The sequence below is a fragment of the Stigmatopora argus genome, chromosome 4, assembly GCF_051989625.1.
Source record: "Stigmatopora argus isolate UIUO_Sarg chromosome 4, RoL_Sarg_1.0, whole genome shotgun sequence".
NCBI classification, from domain to species: Eukaryota; Metazoa; Chordata; class Actinopteri; order Syngnathiformes; family Syngnathidae; genus Stigmatopora; species Stigmatopora argus.
In genome coordinates this window covers 3,305,918-3,331,437 of record NC_135390.1, presented here as the reverse complement: position 1 = coordinate 3,331,437, position 25,520 = coordinate 3,305,918, and the positions used below count along the sequence as shown (strand labels likewise).

At 42.3% G+C, this 25,520-nt stretch overlaps 1 protein-coding gene across 1 annotated transcript in view; it reads right to left on the bottom strand.

Annotated features, from left to right (window-relative positions):
• sacm1lb (SAC1 like phosphatidylinositide phosphatase b) overlaps window positions 1-25,520 on the bottom strand; it is a 48,596-nt gene that overhangs the window by 4,549 nt on the left and 18,527 nt on the right. Inside the window, exons 9-19 of the mRNA XM_077598388.1 lie at window positions 20,967-21,052; window positions 15,320-15,406; window positions 15,154-15,222; window positions 14,957-15,036; window positions 14,776-14,874; window positions 12,346-12,484; window positions 10,632-10,701; window positions 10,424-10,496; window positions 8,660-8,753; window positions 220-312; window positions 85-142 (exon numbers count right to left, since the gene is read on the bottom strand). Of these exons, the coding sequence (XP_077454514.1) occupies window positions 85-142; window positions 220-312; window positions 8,660-8,753; window positions 10,424-10,496; window positions 10,632-10,701; window positions 12,346-12,484; window positions 14,776-14,874; window positions 14,957-15,036; window positions 15,154-15,222; window positions 15,320-15,406; window positions 20,967-21,052 (948 nt within the window). The remainder of the gene's footprint in view (window positions 1-84; window positions 143-219; window positions 313-8,659; window positions 8,754-10,423; window positions 10,497-10,631; window positions 10,702-12,345; window positions 12,485-14,775; window positions 14,875-14,956; window positions 15,037-15,153; window positions 15,223-15,319; window positions 15,407-20,966; window positions 21,053-25,520) is intronic.

Genomic DNA, 25,520 nt, shown 5'->3' with positions numbered 1-25,520 from the left:
CATGTGGCCTGCAACAGATCAGTTTGATACTGCTGCCTTCAAGCTTCTCAGCTGTTCTCCACACTTTAGTCATGATCGTCTTACCAGCCATTAACAAGCAGATGATACACATGGAGAAGGCAACCACCATGATGATAGGAAACTGAGAATGAAAAAGGAAATACTAATTCAAATCAAGGAAAGATAACCTAACATAGTTGTATATTTTCTAAAACTTACTGTCAGAAACTTCCAATCTCTGGGTTCACGCAGTGATGTTGCCATTTCAGCTTCATCCACAGCAAAGTTTCCAAGAAACAAGTCTATTGAGTCCTGTGTTAAAAGAAAACATTTCCGTTATTAAGTCCAGCGGGCCAATAAAGCATCTGAACCTAGACAAACCGAAAATTTTATAATTAAAAAAATATTTAATTTGAAAGCATGTAGGTGGGTTTTATATACCGTATTTTCACGACTATAAGGCGAACTTAAAAGTCTTAAATTTTCTCCAAAATAGACAGGACGCCTTATAATCCAGTGCGCTTTATATATGGACCAATACTAAAATTGTTATCACGATAAAATAAATAAGTCGATAGGGTACACCATCCTCTACAGCTGTCACGACTACGGCAAGCAGCCCCCGACTCTTCTATTTTCCCCGTAGAAAAAGTACTGCGCAGTGACTGCTGGGATATGTAGTTCTTTTGTCAATACACCCAGTATGACGGCGAGCACACTAATTTGGTGTTCACCGTCATTCCAGCTGGATTTACAAAAGAACTCCTGCCGCTAGATATTGGCGTCAACAGAGCCTATCAAAGCCAAACTGCGAACTATATATATAGGGGACAAGATAAAATATAGCGCTGCCAGAGCTGAGCTGAAAAGAGGCATTAAAAAGGCCAAGGCAGCATATACCAAAAAAATTGAGGAGCACTTCACAGAAAATAACCCAAAGAAGATGTGGCAAGGAATACGACATATTACCAACTACAATAACAATAATATGTCTGTTAATGCAGATGCCTCACTAGCGGAGAAATTGAACCGTTTCTTTGCCCGCTTTGAGACTGACAAATCAGACCCAGTCTCAACACCCCCACCACCACCCTGCAGAAATACACTGACGTTCCGGGAACAGGAAGTGAGACTGGTAATGCGGTCTGTGAACACCAGGAAGGCTGCTGGCCCAGACGGAGTACCTGGGAAGGTGCTCAAAGCCTGTGCTGACCAGCTGGCTGGAGTCTTCACAAATATTTTCAATTGTTCCCTGCAACTATCCATCATTCCATCTTGTCTGAAATCTGCCACCATCATCCCTGTCCCCAAAAAGCCAACCATTGGCAGCATGAATGATTATAGGCCTGTTGCCCTCACGCCTGTGATCATGAAGTGCTTTGAAAAGTTGGTAGCCCGCCATATCAGGAATACAATCTCTCCCTCAATTGACCCTCACCAGTTTGCTTATAGAGCAAACAGGTCCACTGATGATGCTATTGCCATTGCTCTTCATACAGCACTGAGCCACCTGGAACACCCTGGGAACTACGTGAGGATGCTCTTCATTGACTATAGCTCAGCCTTCAATACCATAAAACCGGACATTCTGACTGACAAACTCTCCCACCTTGGACTATCCTCTTCAATCTGCTGCTGGATAAAGGACTTCTTGACCAACCGACCACAGACTGTTAGACTTGGTCCCCACCTCTCTTCCTCCATTACACTAAGCACTGGCTCCCCTCAAGGCTGTGTACTGAGTCCTCTTCTGTACTCCCTGTACACCTACGACTGTACACCCACCCACCAGTCTAACGCCATCATCAAATTCGCTGACGACACCACTGTGGTCGGACTCATCTCAGGAGGGGATGAGTCGGCTTACAGAGATGAGGTCAACAATTTGTCTTCGTGGTGCTCGGTGAACAATCTCACATTGAACACCACGAAAACTAAAGAAATAATCCTGGACTTTCGCAAACACGGCACAGATCTGGCCCCACTCCTCATAAATGGAGTATGTGTAGACAGGGTCCAGTCCTTTAAATTCCTGGGGGTCCACGTCACGGACAAGCTCTCATGGTCTACAAACATCACGGCAGTGGTGAAGAAGGCTCAGAAACGACTCCATTTCCTCAGGGTACTTAGGAAGAACAACTTGGGCACCAATCTTCTGATAACCTTCTATAGAACCACTGTAGAGAGCATCCTGGCGTACGGCATCACAGTGTGGTACGCTGGAAGCACGGCGGCAGACAAAAAGGCCATGCAGAAAGTGATTAACACTGCCCAGAGGATTGTCGGCTGCTCTCTGCCCTCACTTGAAGACATTGCCAGCCCTCGTTACCTCAGCAGAGCCAAGAACATCATAGGGGACCCTTACCACCCTGGTCACAATCTGTTCCAGCTGCTGCCCTCTGGCAGACGCTATAGGTCCCACAAAGCACAGACAAATAGGCTTAAGGACAGTTTTTTCCCCACATCCATCAGAAATCTAAACTCGCGCTAACATAACACACATTCCCTTCTGCGGTATATGAACAGATGTTTGGTTGGTGATCTGCCTCCTACTAGCTGACTGAGGTAAGGTAAGTGGAAGACAGTGAGAGGTAAGCGAGAGGTAAGCGACCTGTATCCACAACAGCGGAATGACAAATTACAAGTCCGTAACTTACACTTATTTAGGTCTTTTGCCGATTAAACGTAGCTTATGGAGAAGCACCATCAATTTCGTCACACGCAGTTTCTGCGTGTGATGACAAGTAGGCTTTTGTATTGTGATAATGACGACAGGGCCTATGTCCGATTATTGTTATTATATATATATAAATAAATAAATATATATATATATTATATGTGGATAAATATTGAACCACAACATCTCTGGCAACTACGGCAAGCAGCCCCAGACTATTTCCGGTGCGCCAGTGAATGCTGAGATATATAAAAGGGCGTTGCATTTCGGTTGATCGAGCACATTAATTCTATGTTCGTCATCATTCCCAGTGGAAGTTTCAACTGTGGTCCGAGCTTTCAGGAAGGCAGAAATTACTGACTCGATTAATGACGACTTTGGTGAGATGCCCACCTGTTCAACATGAGTTATTATGCTATTGCTGTGTCACGAAAATACTAATACTTTAACCTCGGAGAAAAAAAAAAACTGTTGTTTATTCATGTTGGCAGTGAATGGAGTTGTCAGAAAGCTGATTTGTAATCTATTAATAAAGTTAGGCTGAACTATCTGACTGTTTTGTTGACATTCTCTTTAGCGCAGCACCATCTAATGGTAATGCGTAGCGGTGCGGCTTTAAAAGCGGTGCGGCCTGTGTGTGTGTCAAATACAGAAATAGCACTCGTTACTGACACTGCGCCATATAGTTGTGAAAATACGGTAGTTTTTTTTGTTAAAGTGGCCTTTTGGCTTCTAAATAATTACATTTTTTCAGCGAACAATTTAAACTGTTGTGCATCATTAAACTGTAAAATCACATCATTCATTCATTTATTCATTCATAAGACAGCGCTTAGTCATTGTTTTTCAGGCAAACCATGTTTTCATGTAGAATGTTATGGCTTAGATCAGTGATGCATTACATCATAAACTACCAAAGTGACAATGTGGCGCTGTAATATGCATACTGTTCAAAGTTTACCCTGGAATGAACCCTATAATCATTATCATACATCACTGCAATAACAACGGCTGAATGGAGTGACTTCAATGCTTAGTGACACATGTTTAAGAGCTTTATATAGCCTCTAAACTACAGCTGTAGAACAATGAGGACTAGGGTACTTACATTATTTCATTGACCAAAAAAACCCTGCCTAAATTAATCTGTGTAGTTAGTTTATCACATCTAACTCTAATTTGGCTGAGTTGGCCGGAAACATTCCATTGTTAAACAATCCCCTCATTTTAAATATTAATGTGAAAGGTCATGCATGTCGGAATAGTATCGACATACAGTCTTCCCTCGACATTTCGCAGTTCGATTTTTCACGGTGCATCACAGATTTTCTCTATTAAAAGGTCATTACAGTAAAAATAAGAAACATTTGATAAAACATGTAAATATTAGCCTAGAAAACATTTACCGGTAGGACCACAAAAATGTACAGTACTGGTAGCCCTTAGACAAGTACCGGTAGGATACGTTAGGAAGGGTAACGTACAGTGTACAGTACATCAATTACATTTGATAGGAGTCTATGGGAGGTTCATACATTGGCAGAACGAATAATAAGGGTGTAGCAAGTGTTACAAAATTTGAAATGTTCCGTATACACTATAGTATATATACTATATACACGATACATACAGATACACACACAAATGTACACCCACACACCTCTACTTACGAAAGGCAGATAGGACACGAGCACATGAACACATATTCAATAAACATAAAATTAAGAATTCAAAACAAGATTACATCAAACTTTTAATCTTTTTCATTAACGTTTTATGATTTCTTTGGCATCTAATTTTTCACCCATTTTATTTATCGCCACTGCTTCTTTACCTGTTTAGATTTAAGGTCCCCTAGGGTGGTGCTTGTTGACAGATGTTTTGAGAAGAATCGATCCAAAGACAATTGCCTTTGACGACTTTTAATAATGCTTCTAAAATGCACACGACAAATGTCATGAAAGTGGGCGATCGCACGACTCGTGAACACGTTTTCAGGATGTTTATTCGCCGAAGGCGGAAAGTTCGTAAAATTTCTCCCCCGTTTTTCTGATTTGTGCTGTTGAAATGGTGGCTGCTTCCTGATAAGCCGCCTTCTCGTTGAATTCCTCATATATTGCCGAGCGTTGTATTAACTCCTGCTCTGCTCTAAGTTCGTTTTGGTGCCCCTTGACCAACTCGACAATGTCCTCCTTACTGACCACCAGACCCATTTCTTCCCCGCAACACAATTTTGCCCACCGCAGGCTGCGGTTCAGGTTGAGGTTCGCCTGTGAGTTCGTCGAAGGCACTCGGCAGCCACAGCTTCCTCCAAGCAAAACTTCAAGCCCACGACAACGAAAGGCGGTGAAAAAGCCATAAGAGAATCTTGAAACATGAGTTGTTGTTGACTGCGAGTCCGTCGAACGCATTCGGCCAAAGCTTCTTCTGAGCATAAGTTTAAGCAGACAACGCCGGTTAAAGAAACATGGAGGGTTTTTGTGACAGAGCCAATGAGAGCCCAGTAGGGTGTAGGGAAATTGTCAACCAAGAAGCATCCGTGAAAATACAGACACACTCAAACGTACGTTTAATGTAACTTTACACAAAACTGAATTCTAATTTTGTTTTAATTGTTTTTACCTTTGTTCTCCGGGTTGACTCCACCCGGACTTTCAGCGGGAGTTTTTAAAAGGAACGCATCAAGGGTTGTTTGTTTTTGCCTTCCCTTCAAAATATTTCTAAACTGACGAGCACAAATGTCCTCACAATACGATAACGCGCGACCACTTGCCAGCTTGTCAGGGTACCTCTTTTCTACAAAATCAGAAAACCTGCCACTTCGCTAGCATGTCTTTAATATCCTTTGTAGCCAGGCGGCCCCCCTCTTCCACCTCCTCCTCGCTACTGAGTTCCCGCAACACCTCCAAATGTTCACTCTCCTGGAGCTCGATTAAATCCTGTGTCATCAGTTCTTCGTGGTGCTCGGTGATTAGATCATTCACATCTGCCTCGTTAACCTCCAGCCCCAAGGAATTTGACACGATATCATCTATGACAACGAGCAAGCTCTGTGACACGTACCCCACTCTCATATTTTTCAATTATTTCGCGCTTAAATATTGATTGTCAACGTTCGCCTTTTCTTTGCACAACACTTCATTCCACCTGTTTGCTTTGGATCCATTGTTGTTCACTTTGTATTATGCATGACTAACGGGGGGAAAAACACGGGAAAATGCAACGCTGCGCCCAGTGCTCGTAGATATCTGTTATACACGAAAGAAATGCGGCAAAAAAGACGCGCTATAATGATAAACAGCCTCTCATGTCTTGGCCACCTGGCTTTCTCGCATCTCGAAATTTTTCTCGTATCTAGAGATAATTATTTGCTCGAAATTTTACTTGTATCTAGAAATGCTCGTTTGTAGGGGTGCTCGTATGTCGAGGTACCACTGTATACACATAAACATATACAGACACTCCTCAACTTACGAACGCAATTGGTTCCGAGCGATTGTTCATAAGTTGAATTTGTTTGTAAGTTGATTTAGTGCTATATTTTGTATTATAATTTATGTTTAAGGCATATATAAGTATATTGAAGGTTTATATAAGTGCATTTGTATGTTTAAGGCTTGTATAAGTAACACGCATTGGTTTGTACTGAAAAAAAAAAAAATTAATAAAATGGAGAGAATATGTACAGTACTGTAGAGAGAGAGATAGATTTATGTATTAGAAACTGGCCAAAAGAAGCGACCTAATGACGATTGCACAGTTTTCTTCTTTTTTTCATCATAAATGATGCAGTAGCACTGTATGGCATCATTCAATTGATTTGCAAACTTTGTGCAACGTTCAATATTTGGGTCCTGCTGCTCGATCTTTCTGTTTATAAATGGTACTGAATGTGCAACGCTCAACCACTCTCACGCGCATCAAGCTTCGTTATTATTGCCACTCGTTTCAAATGAAATGGCTTGCCTCTTCCTTGCAACTCCCTCAATAGAAGCCTTTAGCTTTTTACCAACCATATTCAATATTGGATGCATGAGATATTTAATGATACAAATGAAAAAGGTTCTTTGCACACTGGAGATACATTCACGCACTTCCGCATTGCAACGAAGAAGAAGGTAGATGCTGGGTGAGCTGAGCTCTCACAGCGCCAGGCGTCGGTATTAGCGGCGGAAAGAAGTACTACTCCGAAAAAGATGCGAAATACAAAATTGGACTTGCGAACATTTTTGGACTTAAACGCAATTTGCAGACATGTTCGTATGTACCGTTGTTCGTAAGTTGAATGTTCGTAAGTAGGGGAGCGTCTGTATATATATATACATACATATATACATATATACATATACATATATATATATATACATATATATATATATATATATATATATATGTATATATATATATATATATATATATATATGTATGTATATCAGTGGCGGGCCATCAGGGCCTTCAAGGCAAACATCCTACCGGTACTTGTCTAAGGGCTACCAGTACTGTACTGCAAACACAATAACAAATTGATTTTTTTTTAAACTACACACAAAACACTTCAGTCAAGGCACAATCCCATTTCAATCCATCTTGCATGCCTTCAACAGTTTAAATAATAATAATAGTCGGACGTAGGCCCTGTCGTCATCATCAACAACAAAATCCTAATTGTCATCACACCCAGAAACTGCGTATGACGAAATTGGTAGTGCTTCTCCATAAGGTGCGTTTTCTCGGCAAAAGACCTAAATAAGTGATAGTTTCGGACTCGTAATTTGGCATTCTGCCGTTATGGCAGTGGCGGGCCGTCGGGGCCTTCAAGGCCTTCTCTGCTGGCCTAAGAAATATCTGAATCATATTAAATTTTGTCCATCAATACTTATTATTCCAAATGGTCTGTTAGCTTCCTTTCATTGCTTTTCCCCCTGGTTGCACTGCTTCCAGATGTGTGTTTTCATATTGAAGCATTTAACCAATCACATTTCAGCCATTATTTGTTGCCAGATCAGATCTGCCTCAAAGCCTTCACAATCAGTTCTTGCGGGCTCTGCTGCATTAAACTAGACTGTTGCTTTTAACCAATCAGATTTCGAGTCGGCAACCCCACAATGATTTTTCATAGGCGTTAGCATTTTGCTGGCTGGGACATGTCATTGCTTTCACAAACTATGATTGGCTAGTAGGCGGGCCAAAGCAGTACCCGAGGCAGCCGAGATCGCAAACTCCACCCACAATGGCCGACAGAAGCAAAAACAAATTGATTCTGTTTGTTCACAAAGCTATTTTCCAGACTGACTTTTCCAGAAAAAAATGGACATCATTAAGAAAGGGCGGTCAACTCCGAAGCTAGCAAGCCTGTTACAGCCGGGAAAATGGTGTGGGGGGGACTTTCAGTGCACTAACTTAGCTGCACCACCAAATAGAATATTGTTGTGTTGATTTAAACCCATTTTCAAAACTGACTATGCCGGAAATATGACAGGACAGGCTCGACTTTCATCATTAGCTTCGATGGCGATAGGAAAGAAGGAAGAAAGAAAGGAGGATGGATATTGTGTAAAAAGGATTTTTGGTGAGTAAAATATGGCTATATTCCTAAATAATATTTCAATTGTGGGTCAAGTTCTGATATCTGAAAAGTTCCAGTGTTTGTATTTAAGCTCCAGTGTTTGTATTTAATCATGAAATGCTGCTAGGAAGTGGATTTTACCCCATTTTTGTGCATTAATTTATTGATTATTTTTATGTGTCGCAGCTGTAGCAGCAGTAGAGGTTTTATAGCCATAAAATAGTTTTTGAGGGTTGGATTGATACGTTGAAGGCGCTACCAGAAAATGCACCGCCCGCCACTGATATCTATATCTATATATACACACACCCACACATACACACACACACACACACACACACACACACACACACACACACACACACATATATAGAACGGATTAACCACACGTAAATCGAGGGAATACTGTATATTACCTGTCTAAAGCCATCAGAGAAGTTGTTTTTGTAATATCGTATCATCGAGTTCCAGCCATCCATCAGCAGCCCCCACTGAGTTCTCTTGCCTGTCCTAAAACACCAAAATCCAGCCATGACACAAATGTCTTCAAAGGATCAATAATACTGTAAATGACCACTTTTTTAAACTTGATTTTCAGTTTTTCTGAGCTGTTACATTGAACGATTCTTCAATGTGGACATAGAAAAATATTACATAAAGCGCAAATAACAGAAAAATAAACACCCGATAGTAGATGTACCAGGCATATGAAAACTTTTGGGCATCCCTGACAATTTTAGACTTTCCTTAATGAATTGTTGGTTGTATCGATCAGCAATTTCAGTTAAAGATCCGTCAGGCCAATTTGATGATTTTCCTCTTAATACATGAAATCTGTTTGAAATTAAGTGCTGAAAACAAAGGCACAAAATGAGAAGGAGTGCTGAATCTTTGAGTTACAATAGGCCTAAATTCTTTTCATCTTAGTTTTAGGTGTGGTTTAAAATGCCAGCTGTTGCTGTCAGAAGGCAGAGCTGAGCGAGGGACCATTTTCTGAAATTTGACTTTTTTTTATTTTTTACAATTACAAATGCCTTTATAATAATAATTCTCACATATAAAATATGAAATTGCGAGGTTGCTTCTGGCTCGGGCCTGCAAATCAAGTTAATTCGGCAGGCTTGGGCGGGGTCAGGCTTTAATACCCGCGGGCCGGGTCAGGTCGGATTTTTTCTGCCCGATCTTACCTCTAAGTAGCTTGCTAAGGAAAAAGGAACACAAATACTCGTGACTCAATGGGATTTGCAGGCATTACAATAGTTTTGGAAACTATTCAATTGATTTTAACTGCTCTTTTGCTGCTACAGCAAACTATTGTCTGGGTTTAAGCTACAATGTGACAAATGGTGGGTAACTCATTGTACATTTTCCTCTCAATATTTGACTCAAAGTTTAGTTTGACTTTTCAATGTCTTTTTTTCTTTGTTTGTCACATTTTTTTTAATGGTGCAACTTATAATCCAGAGAGATTTATGGTCTGGAAAATTCAGTACTTAAACAAAATGGTCACCATCATGTTTTAGCGTAAGAATATAAAAGATATTTCAGTGGTCAGTTCCCACTGAGTGTGAGAAAATGGAAGACCATAGCCACAGTTCTTTTTTTTTTTTTTTTAATCAAGCTCAGATGGAAGTAAACCACTAAGAATATTTTCCACTATTTATCACCTTGCTGGTGATTGTGGCCTATTTATTTATTCAGAGAGGGAAGCCGGAACAAAAAAGGGTTATTGAAGTCAGGCATGCGCCACTAGACCCTCAGTGATTAAATAAAAAGTAGTAACATTCATTCATTAACACATTTTCTGAACTGCTTATCCTCACAAGGGTCACGAGGGTCCTGGAGCCATCCCACTTCACTTGCAAGGGGCACGAGGCGGGGAACACCCTGAAATGGTGGCCAGCGAGTCACAGGGCACAAAGAGACAGTAAACCATTCACACTCACACATTTAGAGTGGTCAACCAGCCATTCATGCAGTTTTTTTGGAATGTGGGAGGAAACCGGATTACCCAGAGAAAACCCATGCAAGTCCAGGGAGAATATACAAACTACACACAGGAGGACCGATTTGGGAATGAACCCAGGACCCAGAACTGAGTGGCCGACGCGTTAACCACTCAACGGCCAGGCCGCCCATAGTATTAACATGATTACCTATTAATTTAATTTAACACTGACCTGGTGAAGTCGGTCTTCAATGCTCCAGTGCCTGCATATTGTTTGGCACATGCATCTGCATTGTCAGCCCAAGCTGCAGGTAAACAAACAGGTCAATGAAGAGCTCAAAAGTAAGATATTATTAACCGTGGACTTTTGCTAATAAATCTCTGTACCATTCGACACAAATCGAGAAGACCTAAAAGGCACTGTGTGGCAGAGAACTCACCGTGTTTGTACATCTTTTCAAAATCAGCTTGATCCTCAATCTGCTGATTCATGTGGAGGACCCCCATTTTCTGTAGTGATAAAGTTACACAGTTACTTAAACAAGCAAATGTGTGACTACAGGGTGTCCATATGAAGTGAGCATATACCCTCTACTAAAAAAAAGTTCAGCCCACTCATGACTGCCCTTTACTTTTTTACAAAAATTGTTACTGTATTTTTCGGATTATAAATCGCAGTTTTTTTTCAGTTTGGCCTGGGGTGCGATTTATACTCTGGTGCGATTTATGTGTGAAATTATTAACAATTATATCATTTCACATGTTATTTTAACACTAAACCACAAGAGGGTGCTCTAGGTCTGTGTTGATAATTTCAACATTGCCGGTAATTTATAATTACAACTGAGAAGGGCTGAGCAAAAATGGCACCAAGCTGCAAATAGTGAAATATGCAACGGTAAGCGAGCAGCAAAAAGAAAGTTTCGAGTTAGCGAGAAACTTGTAAGAGACTGGCAAAAAGTGGAGGTTACTCTTACTGAAATGAAGAAAACAAAAAAAGCTAATTGCGGGCTAAAAGCTAGGTGCCCGCAGTTAGAGGAACAAGTTCACGCATGTGTGCTTGAACAACGTGCCGCTGGGAGAAGTTTGTCAACAGTGCAGTTGCATCTCCACGCCCAGGTGGTTGTCAAGGAGATGAATATAAATGACTTTGCGGGAGGACCGATATGTTTTTGGTGTTGGATTTTATCAAATAAATTTCCCCCAAAAATGCGACATACTCCAGTGCGACTTATAGTCCAGAAAATATGGTAATCGCAAAGGTAATATTTTGCAAAATTATATTGTAGCTTGGAGTGGTCAGCGGGTCGGCCTCACAGCTCTGGGGTCCTGGGTTCAAATCCAGGTCGGTCCACCTGTGTGGAGTTGGCATGTTCTCCCCGAGCCTACATGGGTTTCCTCCGGGTACTCCGGTTTCCTCCCACATTCCAAAAATGCATGGTAGGCTGATTGGACACTCTAAATTGCCCCCAGGTATGGGTGTGAGTGTGCATGGTTGTTTGTCTCCTTGTGCCCTGCGATTGGCTGTCCACCGATTCAGGGTGTCCCCCGCCTCTGGCCCGGAGTCAGCTGGGATAGGCTCCAGCACCCCGCATGACTTTAATGAGGATAAAGCGGTTCTCTCTGTCAAAAAGGTTCCCGACCCCTGCTATAGACAGTTACTCCATTCATTATTTTTTTGCACTGCTTACTCAAGGGTTGCAGGGGGTGTTGAAGCCTATCCCAGCTAACGGGAAGCCGGCTGGAGACACCCTGAGTTGGTGGCCAACCAATCGCAGGGCATAAGGAGACGGACAACCAGTTCACTCGAGCACTCAAACCTAGGAGCAATTTAGAGTGTTCAACCATGTTTTTTGCAACGTGGAAGAAAACCCACACACGGGTAAAACATGCAAACTCTGAACAGAAAGGTTAGAACCTGGAATTGAACCCTCAATCTCAGAACTGTGGGGCTACTGTGAGAAGCACTGGAAAACTGGGCCACCCAAGACAGTTAATATATTACCATTTTATGATATCACAGTTATAATTTGAATACAGGTAAATTTGTAAGAAAATGTCAATCATTTTTCATCCGCCTCAACAGCAGAAAGCAGCATTCCTAGCTGAATTGGTTTATAATGTTATGTATTGCTTGTAGTATGATAGTCCTACCTGTAGCTGTGACTGTAGTGAGCGTCTGGCTAGCAGACTTTGAATAACATTGGTGCGATCCAGACAGTCCATGCAATTGCTACGAAATGTCCCATCCTGGTTTAACAGTACTGTGCCGTCAGAATTCACCAAAAAGTACCTGTGTCCAAATGGCACAAAATGACTAATGTTGCAAAGTCATGAATGTGATCAATCTAGGGAAGACATTTGTTTGAAAAATAATGGGTGTCTGACATATTAAAGTTGAAATTCAACTCTTAAAAAAATGCAGATTTACAAAAAAAAAAGAATTGAAAGCCCCAAACTCTTACCATTTCTTCCCTTTTATAACAAGAGTACTGTAAATGACAATACACTTGCTGACAATACACTTAGGGTTTCACACAAAAAAGTCTTCATGAGCGTCTGGCATCACCGTGTAAGAAATACAAATTGACTAGAACCAACAGTGTGACGCGCCCTCACTGTCTTCGTTAGCCCTACATCTAGAATTTATTTTAAAAACCCGCAATACCTCCTATCCACTGTGAAAGGCAGGATATGTATATGTATGTACCTACAGAGAGCTGGGACCACAGTAACAAAGGCTACTATCACACAATGTGCCGCCAGGGATTAAAATCCTGCACTGCCAGACTTGTCCCCCTGCTAAAACCAGTACAAATCCAGGCCCGTCTGCGGTTCGCTAGAGAGCATTTGGATGATCCAGAAGAGGACTGGGAGAAAATAGTCAGATGAAACCAAAATAGATATTTTTGGTAGAATCACAGGTTCTCGTGTTTGGAGGAGAAATAATACTGAATTGCTCCGAAGAACACCATACCGACTGTGAAGCATGGGGATGGAAACACCATGCTTTGGGGCTGTTTTTCTGCAAAGGACGACTGATCCGTGTAAAGGAAAGAATGAATGGGGCCATGTATCGAGAGATTTTGAGTGAAAATGTCCTTCCATCAGCAAAGACATTGAAGATGAGACGGGGCTGGGTCTTTCAGCATGACAATGATCCCAAACACACAGCCAGGGCAACAAAGGAGTGGCTTCGTAAGAAGCATTTCAAGGTCATGGAGTGGCCTAGCCAGTCTCCAGATCTCAACCCAATAGAAAATCTGTGGAGGGAGTTAGAAGTCTTATTTTCCACCATGATTTTCAAATAAATTCTTCCAAAATCAAACAATGCAATTTTCAGTTTTTTTTTTTTTTAACACATTCTTTCTCTCATATATATGTATACGCACGCACGCATATCTCCCTCTCCCTCTCCTTCTTGTTTGTAACTATAAAGTGCATGGCACTGTTTTGTCACTGCCACGATCAGGAAGAAAATGCAAGCTATCACCTGCTGCTGAGAGAAAATTGGTCAGGAGGGTGAAGAATCAACCGAGAATCACCAAAAAGCAGATCTGCCAAGAATTATTAGCTGCTGGAACACAGGTGTCAGTGTCCACAGTCAAGCGTGTTTTGCATCTCCATGGACTGAGAGGCTGCCGTGCAAGAAGGAAACCCTTGCTCCAAAACCGGCACCTTAAGCCTCGACTGAAGTTTGTGGCTGATCACATGGACAAAGATAAGACCTTCTGGAGGGAAGTTCTGTGGTTAGGCGAAACAAAAATCGAGCTGTTTGGCCACAATGCCCAGCAATATGTTTGGAGGAGAAAAGGTGAGGCCTTTAACCCCAAGTACACCATGCCTACCGTCAAGCACGGTGGTGGTAGTATTATGCCCCGGGGCTGTTTTGCTACCAATGGAACTGGTGCTTTACAAAGAGTAACTGGGATAATGAAGAAGGAGGATTACCTTCAAATTCTTCAAGATAACCTAAAGTCATCAGCCCGAAGATTGGGTATTGGGCGTAGTTGGGTGTTCCAACAGGACAATGACCCCAAACACACATCAAAAGTGGTAATGGAATGGCTAAATCAGGCTAGAATTAAGGTTTTTGAAAGGCTTTCCCAAAGTCCTGACTTAAACCCCATTGAGAACTTGTGGACAATGCTGAAGAAACAAGTCCATGTCAGAAACCCATCAAATTTAACTGAGCTGCACCAATTCTGTCAAGAGGAGTAGTCAAAGATTCAACCAGAAGCTTGTGGATGGCTACCAAAAGCGCCTAATTGAAGTGAAAATGGCCAAAGGACATGTTACCAAATATTAGCGCTGCTGTATGTATATTTTTGACCCAGCAGATTTGATCACGTTTTTCTGTTCATCCATAATAAAGTCATAAAAGAACCAAACTTCATGAATGTTTTTTTGTGACAAAGAAGTATCTGTTCACATCACTATCAGAGAAAAATCAGTTGTAGAAATAACTGGAAACTCAAGAGAGCCGTGACATTATGTTCTTCACAAGTATATGTAAACTTTTGACCACAACTGCACACCCACCAACCGGCCCGCCCGCCCGTGCGCACACACCCAAATACTGACCCAAATTCCTCCTGGATTGCAGCAACCTTGTCCAACAAGATTTGCAGGCGATGCCACCTCATCCGACTGCACTCCTTGTGAAAATCAAATGCTATGTACCTGAAGAACAGCAAGCATTATTGGGCAAAACGATTCCCATAATCATATTCTAAGCTCCATGTGTCGAATGGATGGTTCTTACTTTATGGTGCCATTTGCCAAGTTATCCACCATCTTTTCAAAAGCCTTCTCTAGTGGATTTTCTGAGCCTTTCTGGTTTATCTGAAAAGAGGAGGGAAAATTGTAATATTAGTAGTAGTAGCAAAGCCTATTTAAATTTATATGGGTTAGGGATTGATATGGGTTATCATTATCGGATCCCTATATTTTACATCTTACCAAATTTAGAATGACTTGCTTCCCATAAAGAATGATCTGTGAGTCAAAGTGTCTCTGGAATCCATCCAACTGTAGTAATATAGAGTGGGAAGGGTGAAACTATACATGAATGAACAGTTACAAAATATGTCTCTAGTGCTGACAGTAATACAAAAAAGCCATTTACATGGTTGACTGTTTTGCTGATCTGTGGTTTTGGCTTGTACTTGAGGTTGGGCCTTTGGGACCAGTAGAAGGGTATCGAGCCTCTTGTCTGTCAAGTTGATAAAACAACGCATTCAACATCGTACATACCGTTTATTCCACCATAACCACTGCAAATTAAGCAAGTCTAGACCACAGGTGTCAAGGCCAAGTCCCCGGCAGCCCGTGAAAGCACATAATATGCATACAAAGATGTCACGTTTCATGCTCAAATGCCAACAGAGTGTCTACAAGTTATGTGAAGTGAAATTCAATAATTTTAAAGACAATTTTAACACCACCTGGAATAAAAGTGAATGCAAATTTCAGGAAAAGTTACATGGACAACCTCACAACAACAACAAAAGAAGGGCTATTCCTTGAATGCCTACAATTTCTTAAACACAATTGAATGCAAGTTAAGGAATATAAAACCTGACATGAAATCTAGTGTCTTTTAACACTATCAAGGACAGTACTTTTTAAGACCTTACAGGAACCTAAAATAATGCAGACTCTAACCATTACAAACATTTTTATTTTTATTCTTATTTTGTGCATGTGGAAAATATTTGCGGTTGTCTCATAAAATATGGGAGCAATAACATTAGCGTTGCATTTTTTTTAAAAATGGTTCAGTGTATAATCATATAGGTTTGCTGTCATGATGGCAAATGGTAAATTGAGAGTACAGTCATACCTTGAGATACGAGCTTAATGCATTCGTATCTCAAATCAGTTTTTCACATAGAAAATAACTAAACATATTAATACAAATTTCCCACCCTCTGGAAAAGCATTTTTTTGTTTGTTCTTATTCACCACCTACTCACAAAGTAACAAATACCCATCTAGACGTTCCCCCCACCCTCTGAAAAAAAAAAAACACACCAAAAAATTATCGCAATGGAAAAACATCTTTATTGGTTTTAATTCGCCATCTACTAACAGAGTAACTAATATCTATCTAGTGGTTATGATGTTGAATGGTAAAGAGACATTGTTCAGTACAATGACTCGGATGATTCGCCTAAAGACGTTTCGCCGACGGACGTTTGACAGATGGACAGGTCGCCGAATGGACGTTCCACCGAACGGTCATTCGGCCGAACAGCCGTTCGGCCGAACGGAGGTTCGGCCCGACGGAGGTTTCGCCGAAACGGGATTCGCGCGCTCGCCCCACCCCCGGATCGTGTGTGTACAAGTTTTTCAACCTCGGCCCGTGGGCCATATACGGCCCGTTAGGATTTTTAATCCGGCCCGCCGCCGGCGTTGTCCAAATTATAGTAAAAATCAATGATTCATTTCCCTTTGCCGATCATCACTCTCAATTTATTAGTCTACCGTCAATGGCAGCCTGGGAATAAGCACTCTTGGGCGGGCATTGGATTGGATAACTTTATTCATCCCGTATTCGGGAAATTTTGTTGTCACAGTAGCAAGAGGGTGAGGATGCAGGAATAGGAAAGGCATTTTAGACATAAATAGATAGGTAATAAGTAAGTTAATTAATAAATACATGAATAAATATATAAATAAATAAGCGTGTTGCTTAGCACATATATACATACACATAAATGTACATGCATGCATACGGTAGGTCTTAAAAAATGAAATGTAAAAATAAAGGATAAAAAAGCTCTAAAAAATCCCTAAAAACACAGAATACGAGTGAGGGTTTAGGGAGCTACTGCAACTAGCAGCCGCTTTGAACGGCGCCTATTAAGAGAGGGAGAGAGACTTTTTGCACGGCAACGCGCTTGTAACATAACAAACAAATTTAAATGAACTTGTATTACGATACATACACATGTCAGCCCGGGAATAAGCACTCTTGGGCGGGCAGATGTAGCAGCACCGAGCCGTGAAATGACAGCAATTAGGTTAAATCCATCCTAAAACAGCATTTAATGATCAAATACAAATACTGGAGCTCTTTGGACATTAGAACTGAGCCCAGGGAAGTGAATTCCTCGGTAAAATGTCGCGATGATGTCGCGATAAGGCAAAAAAAACGTCTATATACGACCATTAGCCAAACGGCTCAAAATACGTTTAATGATTAAATACAAATACTAGTATTGTATATACAAATACTAGTATTGTATATACAAATACTAGTATTTGTATTTACCGTAATTACTCGAATATAACACGCAGATTTTTGCTATATAATTAATTCCAATAGTTGGGGGTGCGTGTTATAATCAAGAACTAAAATAAATTACAAATTTTCGATCGAAAAAAGCATTGTCAAACTCACTTTGACGCACGGATTTTACGTCATCTCGTACAGCTGACGCACGGATTTTACGTCATCTCCTAAAGCCGACGCATGGATTTTACGTCATCTCGTAAACCCGATCGAAAATCGGAAAGCCGAGACCACAACTGCCCCCCTCTAGCCTCGTACTCGTCTCAGTTCAGTGTTATAATCAATAACTAAAATAAATTACAAATTTTCGATCGAAAAAAGCATTGTCAAACTCACTTTGACGCACGGATTTTACGTCATCTCGTACAGCTGACGCACGGATTTTACGTCATCTCCTAAAGCCGACGCATGGATTTTACGTCATATCGTAAACCCGATCGAAAATCGGAAAGCCGAGACCACAACTGCCCCCCTCTAGCCTCGTACTCGTCTCAGTTCACCCTCTCAGTTCAGTGTTATAATCAATAACTAAAATAAATTACAAATTTTCGATCGAAAAAAGCATTGTCAAACTCTTTTTGACGCACGGATTTTACGTCATCTCGTACAGCCGACGCACGGATTTTACGTCATCTCGTACAGCCGACGCACGATTTTACGTCATCTCGTAAAGCCAATCGGATGATGTGTTGTGGGAGGAAGAGGAAGTTGACGCATACCGGCTGTAGCCAATCCATTGTTTGCTTTCGTTTCCTGTATTTAAGTAGCGACGCGTCATCACACGTCGCCGGATCGTTCACTATCGTTGACTATCATTGACTGTTGTTAGCGGTTGCTAGCGGTCGCTAGCTGTCGTTATTCTGTTGCCTCTGTCCGTATGCGCGCCGCATGCGGCCACGTTTGTTTCCACGCCTTGGTTGATTCATTAAAGGACTCCGTATCACGCTGAATGCCTCGTCCTCTCCTGCTTCCTGTATTTGGGTCTACCTACATCCACGGTCGCGTCGCACAACGCGGCGCGACCGTGGACAAAGAGAGAGAGGAACTCTTCATTTGAAGGATTCTAATGAATAAATTTGTTTGAACAAAACAATCGTGAAACGAAGAAAAAAAGGTAAGATTTCTGATTTTCGTCAGCGGGAAATTTTAGGTGCGCACTATATTCGAGTACTGCGTTTTTCCAGATATTTTTGGCCCAAAATTACCTGCGTGTTATTTTCGAGTGCGCGTTATATTCGAGTAATTACGGTAATCATTAAACGCTGTTTTCGGCTGGATTTGACCGAATTTGAGAGCATTTTGAGCCGTTTGGCGAATGGCCCTGTTCTTAAAATGGCCGACAAGCGATGTCTAGCTCCGTTGCCTCACAACGAGCATCGGATATCTAGTCTGTATACACGATACCTATGGGAATACCAAGCAAAAAAAAAGGAAAACGACGAAGAATGTGAATTTCCTTTGTCTTCTTTTAAATAAAATACTAGTAGTATCATTAAACGCTGTTTTCGGCTGGATTTGACCGAATTTGAGAGCATTTTGAGCTGTTTGGCGAATGGTCGTATGGACGTTTTTTTGCCTTATCGCGACATCATCGCGACATTTTACCGAGGAATTCACTTCCCTGGGCTCAGTTCTAATGTCCAAAGAGCTCCAGTATTTGTGTTTGATCATTAAATGCTGTTTTAGGATGGATTTAACCTAATTGCTGTCATTTCACGGCTCGGTTCTGCTACATCTGCCCGACCAAGAGTGCTTATTCCCGGGCTGACATGCCCGACCAAGAGTGCTTATTCCCGGGCTGACATGCCCGCCTAAGAGTGCTTATTCCCGGGCTGCCATTGACGGTAGACTAATAAATTGAGAGTGATGAGCGGCAAAGGGAAATGAATCATTGATTTTTACTATAATTTGGACAATGCCGGCGGCGGGCCAGATTAAAAATCCTAACGGGCCGTATATGGCCCACGGGCCGAGGTTGAAAAACTTGTACACACACGATCCGGGGGCGGGGCGAGCGCGCGAATCCCGTTTCGGCGAAACCTCCGTCGGGCCGAACCTCCGAACGGCTGTTCGGCCGAATGACCGTTCGGTGGAACATCCATTCGGCGACCTGTCCGTCTGTCAAACGTCCGTCGGCGAAACGTCTTTAGGCGAATCATCCGGCCACGCAATGACTCCGCATTGTACGGGAGGGGAGAGAGACTTTTTGCACGGCAACGCACTCGTAACATAACAAACAAATTTAAATGAACTTGTATTACGATACATACACAAAAATAAATTTAATTTAACCTTACACTAAACTTAAATCTAAATTTGCTTTAAATTATTTTACCTTTTTTCTCCCAGGTTGGCTGTTTTTGCCCCGCCTACACCCTGACTTTCAGCTGGAGTTTTTAAAAGGAACCTATCGAGGGTTTGCTTTTGTCTTCCTTTCAAAATATTCTGAAAATGACACACACAAATGTCCTCACAATAGGATAACGCACAACCACTTGCCAACTTGTCTGGAAAGTTCTCCTCTCGTATTGGGGAGCAAGCTCCGCCACACGTACACCTCTCATATTTTACTCAAATCGTGCTTAATATTGATTATCATCATACGCCTTTTCTTTGCACAACTCTTCATTCCACCTGCTTGCTGCAACGCTCTGCCCAGTGCTCGTAGAGATCTTTACACGAGGGATTTGTGGCGAGAAAGACAGTGTCTCGTATCACAAGGCAAATATTTGCTCGGAATTTTACTCATATCTCAAATTCCTCGTATGTCGGGGCACTCGTATGTCAAGGTATCCCTGTACAGACAGACGGTAGCGCGGAGAGAGAAAAGGACACGAGAAAGGACAGGACAGGAGAAAGGACAGAAGGAAGACTTGACGGCAATGGGCTCGTAACATAAACTTTAAATTTAACCGAACTTAGATTAGTACACACTTAAAAATAAGTTGCAATTTTACGCGACACTAAATTTAAACCTTCTTGTGCGGTAACCGAGGCAAAGATGTTAATGTATTCTACCACAGATTTCGAGTTGGAACTTCCTGGCTTCTCCATGCCTCAGAACCGAGTATTCGCTTTTTAAAATGATCAAACCAGCCACGACTCGCTTTAAAGGGGTTCGCTGGCGTCTTTTTCAGATGCTTGCTTTGCTTTCAAGTCCATGTAGATTCCGCTGGCATTTTCGCAGATTATTGACCCGGTCACGCTATCTCCAGTAAAATAATGCAACCTGTACCATAAGCAGCCTCTCTCATAATCGGCCACACGGACGGCCGCTTTGGGAACTATCTGGTATGCTCGTATCGTATTGAATTGCTGATTCATCATAACACGGAGGGAAACCATTACTACGATGTGGCCCAACAAAAAAAATGAGGTTGACACTTTTGTTTTGGACATTATTAGGTGGATGCATTGAATACTGCACTTCATAATACAACCAAATATGACTAACATGATTCATAATCCCACTCACCTGAACAAAGGAAGCCTTGGCACCATTGAATTGCACAATCTGCTCGGTTTCAACATAATTAGCAGCGTGGCCCTCTGAATCGATGCCTGTCAACAAAAATGCAAAAGTTGGAAAAACGATGGCCTGTTGCACCATGAAACCTACTCCAAGTGAACTTCCTTTCCAGTGGATTGCTGCGATTGTAATCCTTTATAGTTCTTTGCGAAGGTATTCGGCCCCATTGAACCTTTCAATCTTTCACCACATTTCAGGCTTAAAATATAAAAAATATTTTTTTTTGTCAAGAGTCAAAAACAAGTGGGACACAATTATGATGTGGAACTAAATTTATTGGATAAACTTTTTTAACAAATAAAATCCTGAAAAATGTGGCATTCAATATTATTCGGCCCCCTCAAATCAAATCAAATCAAAAGCCTTTATTGTCATCATACACAGCTGCGTATAACGAAATTGTTCACACCCTGTTGAGGTAAATTCTAAAATATTGCACAATAAGATATTGCACATTGTTATTGCACACCCAGAAGTTATTGCACAGAAGGGATTGTGTGTCGTGCTAACGCAAGTTCAGAGTCCTGATGGCTGTGGGAAAAAAACTGTCCTTAAGTCTATTTGTCCATGCTTTGTGAGACCTGTAGCGTCTGCCAGAGGGCAGCAGCTGGAACAGGTTGTGACCAGGGTGGTATGGGTCCCTGACAATGTTCGACAACGGCCCTGCTGAGGTAGCGAGGGCTGGCAATGTCTTCCAGTGAGGGCAGAGAGCAGCCGATGATCTTCTGGGCGGTGTTGATCACTCTCTGCATGGCCTTTCTGTCTGCTGCCGTGCTTCCAGCGTACCACACTAATGCAGTATGCCAAGGATGCTCTCCACAGTGGCTCTATAGAGGTTACCTGAAGCTTAGTGTCCAAGTTGTTCCTCCTGAGTACCCTCAGGAAATTGAGTCATTTCTGGGCCTTCTTCACCACTGCTGTGGTGTTGGTAGACCAGGAGAGCTTGTCTGTGACGTGGACCCCCAGGAATTTGAAGGACTGGACCCTTTCTACGCATACTCCATTTATGAGGAGTGGGGCCAGATCTGTGCTGCGTTTGCGAAAGTCCAGGATTATTTCTTTAGTTTTCGTGGTGTTTAGTGTGAGATTGTTCACCAAACACCACGAATACAGTTTGTTGACCTCATCTCTGTAGGCAGACTCATCCCCCTGAGAGGAGTCCGACCACAGTGAAGTCATTGGCAAATTTGATGATGGAGTTAGACTGGTGGGTCGGTGTAGTCGTATGTGTACAGGGAGTACAGAAGAGTACTCAGTACACAGCTTTGAGAGGAGCCAGTGCTCAGTGTAATGGGGGAAGAGAGGTGGGGACCAAGTCTAACAGTTTGTGGACGGTTGGTTAAGAAGTTATTAATCCAGCAGCAGATGGAAGAGGAAAGTCCAAGGTGGGAGAGTTTGTCAGCCAGAATGTCTGGTATTATAGTGTTGAAGGCTGAGCTATAGTCAATGAAAATCATCCTCACGTAGTTCCCATGGTGCTCCTGGTGGCTCAGTGATGTGTGTAGAGCTACGGCGATGGCGTCCTCAGTGGACCTATTTGCTGTATAAGCAAACTGGTGAGGGTCAACTGAGGGAGGGATTGTATCCCTGATGTGGCGGGCGACCAACTTTTCAAAGCACTTCATGATCACCGGTGTAAGTGCAATAGGCCTATAATCATTCAGGCTGTCAATGGTTGGCTTTTTAGGGACAGGGAAAATGGTGGAAGATTTCAGGCAGGATGGGATGATGGATTGCAGGGAACAATTGAAAATCTTTGTGAAAACAGTCAGCTGGTCAGCACAGGCTTTGAGCACCTTCCCAGGTACTCCGTCAGGGCCAGCAGCCTTCCTGGTGTTCACAGTCCACAGTACCTGTCTCACTTCATGTTCCTGAAGCTTCAGTGTACTGCTGCAGGGTGGTGGTGGATGTGTTGAGACTGGGTCTGATTTGTCAGTCTCAAAGTGGGCAAAGAAACGGTTAGTGAGGAATCTGCGTTAAGCATCTGCTACTTTGTAGCACCATCTTTTGCTGCAATTCCAGCTGCAAGTAGGTTGGGGTATGGCTCTATTAGTTTTGCATATAGGGAGACTGAAATTCTTGTCCATTCTTCCTTGCAAAACAGCTCGAGTTCTGTGAGGTTGGATGGAGAGCTTTTGTGAATAGCAGTCTTCAGCTCTGCTCACTGATTCTCGATTGGATTCAGGTCTGGAATTTGACTTGGCTATTCTAACGCCTGGATACGTATATTTGTGACCCATTCCATTGTAGATTTGGCTTTATGTTTTGGATCATTGTCCTGTTGGAAGATACATTTCCATCCCAGTCTCAGGTCTTTTACAGACTCCAACAGGTTTTCTTCCAGAATGGTCCTGAATTTGGCTCCATTCATCTTTCCATCAAATCTAACCATATTCTCTGTCACTGAGTTTGTATTCCCTTCAAAATATTCCGAAAATGATGCACACAAATGTCCTGACAATAGGATAACGCACGACCACTTGCCAACGAGAAGTAGTCTTGAATTAGCGATCGCTCCGCCAACGAGAGCTAACAGGCTAAGGGCGAAAATAAAAAAACTCCGCCTAGTGCTCGCAGAGACATTACAAAGAGGTAGTTGCGACCAGAGACATTACAAAGAGGTAGTTGCGACCAGAGACATTACAAAGAGGTAGTTGCGACCAGAGACATTACAAAGAGGTAGTTGCGACCAGAGACATTACAAAGAGGTAGTTGCAACCAGAGACATTACAAAGAGGTAGTTGCGACCAGAGACATTACACGAGAGAGTTGCGGGAGAGAGCCAGTGCCCTTGATGTTCTTATGAGCAGCCAACGAGAAGTAATATATACAGTGGTACCTCGAGATACGAGCTTAATCCGTTCCGGGACTGAGCTCGTATGACAAGATTCTCGTAACTCGAGGTAAAGTTTCCCATTGAAATGAATGGGAAACAAATTAATTCGTTCCAACTCTCTGAAAAAAACACCAAAAACGGGATATTGGATTGAATATTTTTTTTTATTTCTTATAATTCGCCATATATTGACAAAGTAATAAATAACGAGTGGTTTAATAGAAATAAAGTGTTTAATCTAACTAAAATTGGGCGGATTTCGCCGAGGGGAGAGAGAGAGACGCACAAAAGGGGCGGGGGGCTTCGGTTTGTATTCCACACGACGCACTCGTAAACAGAACAAACACTCCACCCTCACGTTCGCTATCGATGGGCTGTTTGCTGTCGTACTATTCCCTTCAAAATATTCCGAAAATGATGCACACAAATGTCCTCACAATCGGAGAACGCACGACCACTTGCCAACGAGCAGCAGTCCTATAAGCGATCGCACCGCTGCTCATGGGAGCTTCGGGGGCGCTGGCTAGCGGCTCCCTTTTAGCTTGTAGCATCTGTGTTCGCATCCCCTCGAACGGCGCCTATGATAGAGTTGCTACCGGGGATGCTGTTGCGAGCCAGTGCCCCCGATGTTCTTATGAGCAGCCAACGAGCAGAGTCTTTTATCAGCGATCGCCCCGTTGCTTATGGGAGCTTCGGGGGCGCTGGCTAGCGGCTCCTTTTAGCTTGTAGCATCTGTGTTCGCATCCCCTCGAACGGCGCCTATGATAGAGTTGCTACCGGGGATGCTTTTGCGAGCACGAGTATACTTCATTACCCAGAAAGCCCTCTTTCCCCCGCGCATGCGCGTTGTGCGTTTCCTGGTCTGAATAGCTCATCCGGTGCTCGTAAATATTGTTATACACGAAAGATATGCCCAAAAAAATGCCATGGCAACCTGGCTTGGTCGCATGACGAAATTTTGACCGCATCACGGGCGAATTATTCGATCGAAATTTCCCCCGTAAGACGAGCATTCCGTATGACGAACGGTCGTATGACGAGGTACCACTGTACTGCTTGTAGCAATCGCTCCGCCATTCGCGCTGAGTGATGGGAAAAAAACACAGAAAAAAATGCAACGCTCCGCCCAGTGCTCGTAATATCTGTTACACACAAAAGAGATGCAGCAAAAAAGACAGTGCGCTACAATCATAAACAGCCTCTCATGTCTTGACAACCTGGCTTTCTCGTATCTCGAAATTTTGCTCGTATCTAGAGATAATTATTTGCTCGAAATTTTCCTCGTATCTCGAAATGCTCGTATGTCGGGGTGCTCGTATTTCGAGGTACCACTGTATATGTATGTGTATATGTGTATGTGTATGTATATATATGTGTATGTATATGTGTATATATATATATATCTGTATGTATATATATGTATATGTGTATGTGTATATATGTGTATGTATATGTGTATATATATATATATATATATCTATATATCTGTATGTATATATATGTATATGTGTATATGTATATACATAGTGGTACCTCGACCTACGATCAGCTCGACCTACGACATGCTCGAGGTACGATAAAGATTTCGATCGAATAATTCGCCCGAGATACGATCAAAATATCGAGATGCGACCAAGCCAGGCGGCCATGACATGAGAGGCTGT